Source organism: Pongo pygmaeus, chromosome 15 (genome assembly GCF_028885625.2).
Source record: "Pongo pygmaeus isolate AG05252 chromosome 15, NHGRI_mPonPyg2-v2.0_pri, whole genome shotgun sequence".
Lineage (NCBI taxonomy): Eukaryota > Metazoa > Chordata > Mammalia > Primates > Hominidae > Pongo > Pongo pygmaeus.
In genome coordinates, this window is record NC_072388.2 from 104,195,708 (window position 1) to 104,207,932 (window position 12,225).

General features: G+C 56.1%; 1 protein-coding gene across 8 annotated transcripts in view; it reads right to left on the bottom strand.

The window, feature by feature from the left end:
- Positions 1-1,113: 1,113 nt before the first annotated feature.
- The window catches only part of GPR132 (G protein-coupled receptor 132), a 28,048-nt gene continuing 16,936 nt past the window's right edge, over positions 1,114-12,225 (bottom strand). For 7 of the 8 annotated variants that reach the window (XM_063652096.1, XM_054449278.2, XM_054449279.2 and 4 more), the window contains one exon: positions 1,114-11,859. In XM_063652096.1, coding sequence (XP_063508166.1) covers positions 10,754-11,859 — 1,106 coding nt within the window. In that variant the 3' untranslated portion in view covers positions 1,114-10,753. The remainder of the gene's footprint in view (positions 11,860-12,225) is intronic. The other variant, XR_008493747.2, reaches the window with a different exon arrangement.

Sequence of the window (12,225 nt, forward strand, 5' to 3'; positions counted from 1 at the left end):
GGCCGGGCGCGGTGGCTCACACCTGTAATCCCAGCACTTTGGGAGGCCGAGATGGGTGGATCACCTGAGGTCAGGAATTCAAGACCAGTCTGGCCAACATGGTAAAACCCTGTCTCTACGAAAATACAAACATTAGCTGGGCATGATGGCAGGCGCCTGTAATCCCAGCTACTTGGGAGGCTGAGGCAGGAGAATCGCTTGAACCCGGGAGGTGGAGGTTGCAGTGAGCCGAGATTGCGCCACTGCACTCCAGCCTGGGCAACAGAGCAAGACTCCATCTCAAAAAAAAAAAAAGAAAAAGAAAAAGAAACACATTGGTTCGGTCCAAAAAGGTGGGACAACTCGAAGCAGGGAGTGGGGACAACCTTCCATGGGTAACAGACCACAAGGAATTTCCTTGTGGGCAATTTGTGTGGGAGGTATGTAGCTTTTTAATCTTTGTAGCTGTCTTGTTTAGGAATAGGATTGGAGGGAGGTCTGCCTGCCAGCAGTTCCCAGGTTGACTTTTCACTTTGGCTTAGTGATTTGGGGGTCCCCATATTTTCCTTTCACACTAGCAAATACCCCAAAACCTTCCCACACCCCCATGACCACAGTTCCTTTGCTGTTCTTGGTCTCAAACTCCTGGGGTGCACTCTTTCTCCACCAGTGGCGTGATCATGGCTCACTGCAGCCTCAACCTCCCGGGCTCAATCCATCCTCCCACCTCAGCCTCCCGAGCAGCTGAGACAAGCGGACACCACCATGCCCAGCTAATTTTTGTATTTTTGGTAGAGGCAGGATTTTCCTATGTTGCCCAGGCTAGTCTTGAACTCCTGGACTCAAGCGATCTTTTCACTGCAGCTTCCCAAAGTGCTGGGATTACAGTCGTGAGTCACCATGCTGGCCTCCTGAGGCCTTTATGTACCTATGGGCTTGCCAGCCGTCCTCCACCCTCCTCTCCTCTCCAAGCCACTAGGGGCCTTGGGCCAAACTTTGTGGGCCCTGCCCTGCCCTGCCCGACCCTTGCACTTGCCCTTCCCACCAGCCCCTCCTCGTGAGCCTCTGTGCATCCCTCCTCTCCGCCCTCTCCCAGTGTTGCAGGGCTCCGGAGCCCAGCCCTCACACCGCCCCTCTTCCCCGCCTACTCCCCAGGCGCCTCTCCAGTCCTGGATTAAACGCCATCCACCCTGCACCAAAAGAACCAGGAGGCCACTGCGTGTCAGCCGTGCCCTTATTTCAAGCACCCCAGTTTAGGCCAAATTCTAAGAACATGTGCCCTCCCAGATTCCCCTGTGCCAGCCCCTGGAACTGGTGCGGAGGTTCCACTCCCAAGGTTGGGCCGGTTTACACGGCAGAGTAGAGCTCAACACTGATTCCCAAGTGGGCCTGACCTAGTCCCGGGAGCCTTGAAAAGAGGACAGTTTTCTGTGGCTGGTGACAGGAGGGGGAGTCAGGGAGGTCCAAGCGTGGGAAGGCTTCAAGGTGCCGATGCTGGTTTGAAGACGGGGCGGGGGGCCTGAGAAGGAATATGAGCACCCCCAGAAGCAGGGAGCAGCCATCGGTGACACCACGAGGAGGCGGGGACCTCAGTCCCACACCTGGCTTCCCAGCGACAGGAGCGAGCTTGGAAGGCAACCCTGAGCCCCATACCAGAGTGTGGCCAGCTGACGCCTGACTCCAGCCTAAGCCCAGACCCACAGGCTGCGAGCTAAGAAAGCTGGGCTGCTTGAAACCACGAAATATGTGGTAACAGGAAAGGAAGACCACCAGCTACCTGAGGCTCCTCCGAAGCGTTGGGTTCCTCCTGCAGCCTCTTTCTTTCACCTCTACCTCCCATCTGCCTGCCAGCGTCCTCGGCTCCACCTTCACACAGATCAGGATCTGCCCACCTGCAACCGCCCGCGCCACTGCCCGGTTCGGAGGCTCACCTGCACCCTTGGGCCGCCTCCAGACGCTTGTATCTCTTCCTGAGTATCCAGGCACTTTCACGCCAGCCAGGGGGCCCTTAAATGCAAGTTGGCTGCATTGGCCTCTGCTCAGGAGTCCCTGGCACCGCCGTCTCAGGTGCTCAGAGACGTCTCAGGTGCTCCATTGTCGATGCCTGGCTTCCCGGGCTCTTGCTCCCCGTGGATTCTCACCACTTCTCAAGCACCTGAAGTGTTTCCCTGCCCTGGGCTTTTGCCCTGTGCCTGACCCAGACAAGCTGCAAGGCTGTTCCCCACTTCCACTGGTCTGGGCTCAAAAGCACCTGCTTAGAGAGGCCATCCATGGTGCTGTCTGCAGCCCACTCAGCCCTTCCCAGCATAGATGACCCTGGCACATTGTATACTGGTCTTACTAATCTTCCTAAGAAAGCAGTGACCTGGATACGGTTATTGTCTCCATTTTCCAGATGAGGACAGCGAGGCACAGAGAAGTTGGGTCACTCGTCCAAGGTCCCAGACAGTAAAGGGCAGTGCTGGGGTCTCAGCTCAGGCCCTGGGGTCCCAATGTCCACACGTGAATCCTCAGCATCACACATGTATCTCTTTCCAGGCAGAGGGCAAATTGGCTTGCTGTCCAAGATAATAAAGATAGCTTCTCCCTCTGGGCAGAAACTGGGCAGGTTTGCTAGCAGTCCTTTAAATGACTGGTGTTTCCTAACCCAGGGTTCCTTAGCTGTGTGTACAGCATCCACCGGGGCCACTCCTCATTGTCTGTGGGGCTGGGGGCTGGGGGTATATGAAGCTCGTGCTGCCTGCTGTGCTGTGAATAACAAAGCCTTTGTCTCAGACCCAGGTGTCTCATGTCTTGCCCATGTTCAGAACACTGGCAGGCTCACTGTTCATTTGCAAACAGAGTGAACTCTCAGACCCTTCATTTCTTCCTTTTTCCTACTTCCCCTTTCCCTCCTCCTTGAGGGCCGGCTTTTAACCTGCCAAGGGGGCCAAGAAAGAGACATTGGAGAGGGCTGGGGATTGCACAAGTAAGTAAAAGCATCGGGGATGAAGAATTTGAGGACTCTCGTTTCGGAGAAGGGAGTTGCAAATTAGGAAAGTGGTCAGGCTGGACCAACTTCTGGCCGGGTGGATTGAAATTGGAGATATCAGTACAAATCCAGTTCCAATATGGATAGCTGGAAATACAGATGTATATCTATGTGTGTATATATATCTATGTGTGTTTGTATATCTATGTGTGTGAGTATATCTATGTGTGTGTGTATAAGCATATGTATTTTCTACAGCTCTGGAAACAGTGAGCACCCCTAGTGCCCAGATCTTGGATTATTATTATATTATTTTTTGAGATGGAGCTTTGCTCTTGTCACCCAGGCTGGAGTACAATGGCGTGATCTCAGCTCACTGTAACTTCTGCCTCCTGGGTTCAAGCGATTCTCCTGCCTCAGCCTCCCGAGTAGCTGGGACTACAGGCACGTGCAACCACACCCAGCTAATTTTTGTATTATTAGTAGAGACGGGGTTTCACTCTGTTGGCCGGGCTGGTCTTGAACTCCCGACCTCAGGTGATTCACCCGCCTCGGCCTCCCAAAGTGCTGGGATTACAGGTGTGAGCAACTGTGCCCGGCCTTCTCTACCATTTTGTGAAACAGAATGAAAGTCCTCACCAGGGCCACGCCCTTGAACTTCTCAGCATGTAGAACTCTGAGCTAAGTAAACCTCTTTTTTTCTTATAAATTATGCAGTCTCAAGTAATCTGTTATAGCAAGAAAAAATGGACGGAGACCCGCACATACATACATGAGAGAGAAGGGTAAGCCTGACCTCATAGTGGAAACCTCAAATTCTCTCCCCAGAAACGGTGTAATAATTGCTTATTCATTAATGAATGCAAAATGCTTACTAATTAACTTTTCAGTGGGGAATGGCGGCAGACACCATCGTACCCACGTGACGAGGGTTATCATCACCAGTGATGGCCAGATTGGTCCCGTGGGCCTCCGGTAGGACGCTGTAAGAGGATCATCATCACCAGTGACGGCCAGATGATTGGTCCCGTGGGCCTCCGGTAGGACGCTGTAAGAGGATCATCATCACCAGTGACGGCCAGATTGGTCCCGTGGGCCTCCGGTAGGACGCTGTAAGAGGATCATCATCACCAGTGACGGCCAGATTCGTCCCGTGGGCCTCCGGTAGGACGCTGTAAGAGGATCATCATCACCAGTGACGGCCAGATTCGTCCCGTGGGCCTCCGGTAGGACGCTGTAAGAGGATCATCATCACCAGTGACGGCCAGATTGGTCCCGTGGGCCTCCGGTAGGACGCTGTAAGAGGATCATCATCACCAGTGACGGCCAGATTGGTCCCGTGGGCCGCCGGTAGGACGCTGTAAGAGGATCATCATCACCAGTGACGGCCAGATTGGTCCCGTGGGCCTCCGGTAGGACGCTGTAAGAGGATCATCATCACCAGTGACGGCCAGATGATTGGTCCCGTGGGCCTCCGGTAGGACGCTGTAAGAGGATCATCATCACCAGTGACGGCCAGATGATTGGTCCCGTGGGCCTCCGGTAGGACGCTGTAAGAGGATCATCATCACCAGTGACAGCCAGATGATTGGTCCCGTGGGCCTCCGGTAGGATGCTGTAAGAGGATCATCATCACCAGTGACGGCCAGATGATTGGTCCCGTGGGCCTCCGGTAGGACGCTGTAAGAGGATCATCATCACCAGTGACGGCCAGATTGGTCCCGTGGGCCTCCGGTAGGATGCTATAAGAGGAAAGTCTCACTTCTGAGAGGTTCCTCCTGGAATTGAAGAGGCCACAGGAAACAGACAAGGCTAGAGCGAGGGCCATCCCACAAAGACCCGTAAGACCCACAAAGACTCATTGAGACAGCGGGGAAATTGGCAGGGACTCTGTGGAGTCGATGGGGACATTGGATCAGTGGTGGCTTCCTGATTTTTCAAGGTTCACTGCAATTACTTGAGAGAGAGTTCGTTTATTTCCAAAATACTCTCTGAGCTGTTTAGGGGAGCAAGCCTGGAGTCTGCAGCTTATTCTCAAATGCCACATAAGCAGGAGCGAGAGAAGGAATAGCGGGGCAATGTTCACAGCTGGAGAACCTGTAGGACAGGAATATCCAGGTCTCTTTGCATGGTGTTTGCCACCTTCTGTAAATTGGGATTTTTTTTTTTTTTTTGAGACGGAGTCTCACTGCAACCTCCGACTTCCTGGTTCAAGCGATTCTCCTGCCTCAGCCTCCCGAGTAACTGGGATTACAGGCACACGCCACCACGCCCAGCTAATTTTTTTGTATTTTTAGTAGAGACGGTGTTTCACCATGTTGGCCACGATGGTCTCGATCTCCTGACCTCGTGATCCGCCCGCCTCGGTCTCCCAAAGTGCTGGGATTACAGGCGTGAGCCCCCGCGCCCGGCCCCCAAATTGGGAATTATTTCAAAATGAAAAGCTGGATAAATGCATACACACAAGGCAGTATCACGTATTTTCCACGAGTGCCTGTACAGGCAGGTAAGGATTTAGGAAAGGTCTGGAAGGATGTGCAAAATGTTCCGCCTGTGAAGGCTCCGCAGTGGCGGGGACACTGCTCCGGCTCCGCGCCCGCCCGCCCGAGCGCTCTGATGGGGCCGCCTCTGCGCTGCGTGGCCACAGGCGCGGCCCGGCTGCCCACGGGTGCCCTTTGCAGCTGCTGCCCCCTGGCGGCCGCGGGCGGCTACTCGCGGGAAAGCGAAACCCGCCCGGTCCATTCAAGCCCCGCTGCCTGGCGCCCTCTAGGGCCGTTCTTGGGAACAGGCGGACCTTTCGTCAACGACTCTGCCTGCAAGATCCCCCACTGGGGGAACGAAGGAGGAAGTTAAATGAAGATCTGTGTTTTTGAGCGCTGCTTTGTGCCAGGCTCATCTTAGGTGTGGGACGTGTATTATCTGAATTAATACCCCACCAGGACTGTGGGACAGTCACTGTCACCATTCCCAAATTATGGATGAAGAAAGGAGGCACCAAGTGGTGGTATCACCTGTCCATAGTGAGCTGTCCCTCAGGAAGGTGGCCGCCCCACGCGACCATTCGGTGCGCTCTCATTCACACGTTCATCACCCAAGAGCACTGCTAGGACTGGGGGCTGGCTCACTCCTGCGATCCCAGCGCCTTGGGAGGCCAAGTCAGGCGGATTGCTTGAGGCCAGGAGTTCAAGACCAATCTGAGCAACATAGTGAGACCCTGTCCATACAAAAAATTTAAAAATTAGCTGGGCAGCTGGGCATGGTGGCACATGCCTGTGATGCCAGCTACTCAGGAGGCTGAGGTGTGAGGATCGCTTGAACCCAGGAGGCAGAGGCTGCAGTGAGCTGAGATTGCACCACTGCACTCAACTCCAGCCTGGGTGACAGAGCAAGACCCTGCCTCAAAAAAAAAAGAAAAAAAAAGGATGGATGTGGTGGCCTACGCCTGTAATCCCTCCCAGCACTTTGGGAGGCTGAGGCAGGCAGATTGCTTGAGTCCAGAAGTTCAAGACCAGCCTGGGCAATGTGGTGAAACCCTGTCCCTAACAACAACAACAAAAAAACCCAGCTGGGTGTGGTGGTGCACGCCTGTGGTCCCAGCTATTCAGGGGACCAGGAGGTGGAGGCTGCCGTGAGCTGAGATTATGCCATGGCACTTCAGCCTGGGTCACAGAGCAAGACTCTGTCTCAAAAGAAAAAAAAAGAGTCCTCCATATGTGGTCCCCCCTCATGCTGTCTCTTCCAGGCATGTCCCTCCCACAGGCCAGGAGGCTGCAGGGCCACCAGGATGTGACCTCCTTGGGCTGTGCTCCCCTGCCCCAACTCCAGGCAGTAGGATCCCAGAATTCCCAACAAAACTCTCCCTGCCTCCGCGGCCTGTGCCCTGGGCTGTCGCTGTGAGGGTCCACAGCCCCTGCCATGCCAGGTGGAGTGGGGATGGTCGGAGGGGAGCGGGCGTGGATGGGACACAGGGCCTTCCGGAGAGCCTGAGTGCTGCTTCTGAACTGCTCCCTCCCCTGGTGTGCAGGTGTCTTCGTCACAGTAGGACCTGGGAGAACAGTTCCATAGGTCCGGGGTCTTCTCTCCAGCTGGCGAGGAGGTGTGTGGTCCTCTTTCCCTGTCACCGTTACTCAGGTAACAACAAGGCAGTGAGCAGAGCAGTGCTGCCCCTCCCGGACCCTGTCTGAAGAGGCAACTGTGGCTAGAGCCTGGAGGGCAGGGCATGGTGCTGGAGGGCAGGGCATGGTGCTGGAGGCAGGGCATGGTGCTGGAGGCAGGGGTGGCCCTCGGGGCTCCCCTCCTCATTCCCGCCTCCCTGCGTGGGTGACAGTGTCCTTCACTGTGGCCTCCTCAGTACCTGGGGTGCCCCAGGAGCACCTTGTGGAGGGGGTGCCTGAGTGAGGTCAAGCGGGGCGAACGAAGGGGTAGATGGTGAGAGAGAGAGTGAGCGAGCGCAGACTCCACACAGGGCGGCTTCCAGCGCTGGCCACCTCAGAAGCTCCCACCAGCAGCAGAAGCTGGATGACATGGCCAGGGCCTGCGGTCAGTGGTCAGTGGCTGATGACAAAGCCATGCTGTGACCCTGTCACTGCCAGAGCAGACGCGGGGCGGTGAGCAGCCAGGCAGGCCCGTAACCTCCACCTCCCCAGCTGCGCCTGTCCTGCGAGGACTCAACCTGCTGCCCTCCGCCCACAGCCCTCGAGGGTCTCAGAGTTAAGGGCTGGGCTGGGCCTCCCTTCCTGAGTGCCTGGTCCCATCTGGGCCTCAGCCTGGGCAAGGTCCCCGTAGCAGCCCCTCCCGTCAGGTAAGCCCCACCCCCCAAGTTTGACTCTGAGTGGTCTGTCTTTGCATAGAGCTTCTCCATCTGATGGTGACTGTCATGGGTCCCGCAGGTCTGGTGTCCATTTTTAAATTTCGCTGCAGACATTGCTCCCAGGCACCCTCTGAAACCCCTACAGAGGTGTCATCCCCAGGTCCCATCGGGCCTTTGTCTCCTGGCCTCCCCGTGTGCAGTGGCGCAGTCCTAGCTCACTGCAGCCTCCACTTCCCAGGCTCAAATGATCCTCTCACCTCAGCCTCCTGAGCAGCTGGGACTGCAGGTGCCACCTCACCCGGCTATGCCTGGTAACTTTCCTGCCACTGTGACACCAGCCAGTTCAGGCAGTCCCTCGCCTGAGCCAGGTACTCTGGGTGTCTCGCCTAGCCCTGTTGTCCCTACCGGTGGGTGAGATGGCACCTGGTCCCCAAGGCTGGGATCTGACATGGGAGTGAGGCTCTTATTTGTTGCTCTGTGGCAGCAAAAGATGAAAAAGTGGACTCTGGCCTTCAGAGCTGTGAGAAAACAGTTTTTTTTTTTGTTTTCTTCTTTGAGACGGAGTCTCGCTTTGTCGCCCAGGCTGGAGTACAGTGGCGCGATCTCGGCTTACAGCAAGCTCTGCCTCCCGGGTTCACACCATCCTCCTGCCTCAGCCTCCCGAGTAGCTGGGACTACAGGCGCCTGCCACAATGCCCGGCTAATTTTTTGTATTTTTAGTAGAGAAGGGATTTCACCGTGTTAGCCAGGATGGTCTTGATCTCCTGACCTCGTGATCTGCCCGCCTCGGCCTCCCAAAGTGCTGGGATTACGGGCGTGAGCCACCGCGCCCAGCCTGAGAAAACAGTTTTTGGTTGTGTTTTTTGGTTGTTGCTGTTGTCGTTTCGTTTTTTGAGAAGGAATTTTGCTCTTGTTGCCCAGGCTGGAGTGCAATGGCACGATCGCGGCTCACTGCAACCTCTGCCTCCTGAGTTCAAGCAATTCTCCTGTCTCAGCCTCCGAAGTAGCTGGGATTACAGGTGTGCTCCACCACACCCAGATAATTTTTTTTGTATTTTTAGTAGAGACGGGGTTTCATCATGTTGGCCAGGCTAGTCTCGAACTCCTGACCTCAGGTGATCTGCCCGCCTCGGCCTCCCAAAGTGCTGGGATTATAGGCATGAGCCATGGTGCCCAGCCCGGTTTATTGTTTTAAGCCACCAACTTGTGGGAACTGGTTATAGCGGCCACAGGAAAGCCCCTGCTGGACATCGTTATGATCCCTTTTGCCTCAGCCCTGAATATTCCAGGCTGGTCCAGAACCTCAGCCCCAGCTTTTCAGGTCCCTGGTCACGGCTCTCCTCTGGGAGCCTAGGGGCTCCTCTCAAAGCAGGGGAAATGTTAACTGTAAAGGTTAAATTGCATTATTTCTTTTATTTTTATTATTTTTTTAATACCAAAAAAAGAGACAAGGTTTTGCCGTGTTGCCGAAGCTGGTCTCAAACTCCTGGCCTCAACTGATCCTCCTGTCTCGGCCTCCCAAAGTGCTGGGATGACAGGCATGAGCACTGTGCCCTGCCTTGTGCTTTTATTTCTAAACACATTTTCCTAATGTATTTTTCTGATGACTCCTAAGGGGAGGATGGCTGTTTTGGCTGGGTGTGGTGGTGCACACCTGTAGTCCCAGCTACTCAGGAGGCTGAGTGGGGAGGATCGCTTGAGCCCAGGAGTTTGAGGCTGCAGTGAGCTATGATGGTGCCACTGTTCTCCAGCCCAGGAAACAGAGCAAGGCCCTGTCTCTAAAAAAATAAATATTAAAAAAAACAAAAACAAACCAAAAACAAGGAAGAGCAACTGCATAGCTGCCTGACAAAACGAGAGCGTGGCTCAGCCCCACGGCCCTGCGCGGCCTCCCTGGAAGCCCCTGCGCTGTGCTGGGCACTGGGCTCCCCATCCAGGTGCTGCATCTGCCCGGCTCTGTGCTCTGAGTGCGTGTGATGTGCCTGAGGTGTCAGGGCAGGGAGGAGGATTGATCTCGATGGTGACCCAGTGAGGTAGGTGTCATTGGCCCCATTTTACAGATAGGGAAACCCGGGCATCAGCGTGACCTGGCCTAGGCAAGGCCTTTGGGGCAGACCCAGATCTGACTCAGCCCCGAGGGTGCAGGGAGCTGGCTTTCTCCGCCAGACAAGCAGGCCAGCTGCTGCACTCCCCCCTCCGTAAGGGGCTGGGGGTGGGGGCCCCACCCTGTACGGACCCCTCACCAGCTTCTCCCCGAGGATGCTGCTGGGGACTCCTGGCACCCCTTGCCTCTGCTGTGGCTGTGTCACGCCTGTCCTGCCAACTGTTGTTCTGGGCGTGGACATTTGGGACTCCCCGTTGAGGACGCCTGGGCTGCGCTCTGGGAGCCGGAGCAGCTGGCCACCCTGCCCCACAGTTCCCTAGAGGCCCTCCAGCTCAGCACAGACCCAACCCCAGATGGGGGCTCCTGCCCCCTTGGAGGTGGTAGGCTGCCCTGTGCCCTCCTGGGCGCTGCCACAGTGCTGGGTGACCTCCAGCATGGTGCCCACTGACATTCTGAGGCAGGAGCCCAGAGGGCCCACAATGCACCACCGCATCCAGGCAACACTTGCAGAAATGCTCTGCAAATAAAGTCATCGCCACTGATGCGAACAGGGCAGCCACCAGGTACCTCTGCCAGCAGGCCTGCTGCCTGCCCACAGCCAAGGGAGCCAGTCAGGCGGGCTGCTGATGAAGAGGCCCCACTGCCTGCCACACGCTCTCTGGGCTCCCGGAAGCCTGGAGGTATCGCTCCTGCCCTTGGCATGCAGCTACCTTCCATGTGGGAAAGCCTGGGGCCAGTGGTCACGGAGGGAGTGGCTTCAGGAACGAGAAATTGGTAGTTTGTCCTCCAGAGGGAACATGGGCACTGTGGCTGGTGGGCTCCGTGGACAGGAGCCACATTGCTGGCCCCAGGACCCCCAACCTGCCATCCCCCCCGCCACACAGTGGGCTCAGCAGGACTCCTCAATTAGCCTCTTTGCAGGGCATGGTGACCCTGGTGGGTGCACGGGCCTGGAGAAGGTGTAGTGGTCTGCAAGGGCCATGGGTGACTGCAGCTCCTCAGTGTCCCTGGTGTGGGTGAGCCTGGTGATGTCTGTCCTCATGGACCACTGTTTCCACCCCTTATGGATTCTGGACACTTCTTGGCGGGAATGGTCCGTGGCCAGCACGTAGATAATGGGGTCAGCCACGCTGTTCACCGTGGACAGGCACAGAAACACCACAGAGGCTGTATACAGCCTTTCCTCCAAGCCGCACATGGCGTTCCTGTCTCCTCTGTAGTAGGAAAAGGCAGCGGCTTTGACGAGGAGAACCAGGTGGTACGGGGCGAAGCACACCAGGAAGATGACAACCACCGCGATGGCCGAGTGCTTCACCTTGGCCTTCTGGGCAGCACTTAAGCCCATGCTCCGCTTGATGCTCCTGAAAATCCGGTGGTTGGTGAAGGCAATGATGGAGAGAGGGATGGCAAAGCCAACGGTGAACCTGGCATAGTAGTACCCGGCAATCCTGCTGTCCATCTGCAGCATGTCGAAGCAGGTTTCCTTGTCTTCCGTCTGAAACACTGGGTAGTGAACGATCCCGACGAGGATAAAGATGCAGGCGGAGATGAGGATGGCGGTCCTCTGGCGGCGGTGGCCCCGGCTCTCCAGCGCGTACACCACGGCCACGAAGCGGTCGCAGGAGATGCAGCACAGGAAGAGGATGCTGACGTAGATGTTGCAGAAGAAGATGTAGGCGGTCACCTTGCAGGCCAGCAGGCCCAGGGTCCAGCGGTGCTGGTTGCGGATATAGATGACCCAGAGCGGCAGCGTGCCCGTGTACAGCAGCTCGCAGAGTGCCAGGCAGAGCAGGTAGATGGCCAGCACGTTGCCCTGCAGTACCTGCAGCAGCGCCAGCCACGCAGTCAGGCAGTTGGCCGGCACCCCCAGCGTGCACACTGCGCTGTACACCACGACCAGGACTATCCTGCTCTCCTCGAAGGACACGTTGTTGCAGGTCTTGGTGGGGAGACCCAGGGAGGCCCACGGGGTAATGGTCACTGGGGTGGCGTTTCCTGTGGGACAGAGACAAGAGTGAGGACGGGAGTCCCTGGAAACCACCTGGGAGAGACTCTACTGTGGGAAGAAAGGATAGAAGCTTTGTGGTAGCTCAGACTAGACACACGCAGGTGTTTAAAACATTTCCAAATTGATTTTTTAGAGCAATTATTAGATAGCGGATCTCCAACCCAGCAGCATCATGGACAAAGAATGCAGGCTGGGCAATACTGAATCGTTTTTCTTTTTTGTTTTTTTTGAAATGGAGTTTTGCTCTTGTGGCCCAGGTTGGAGTGCAGTGGCACAACCTCAGCTCACTGCAACCTCTGCCTCCTGGGTTCAGGCAATTCTCCTGCCTCAGCCTCCCAAGTAGCCAGGATTAC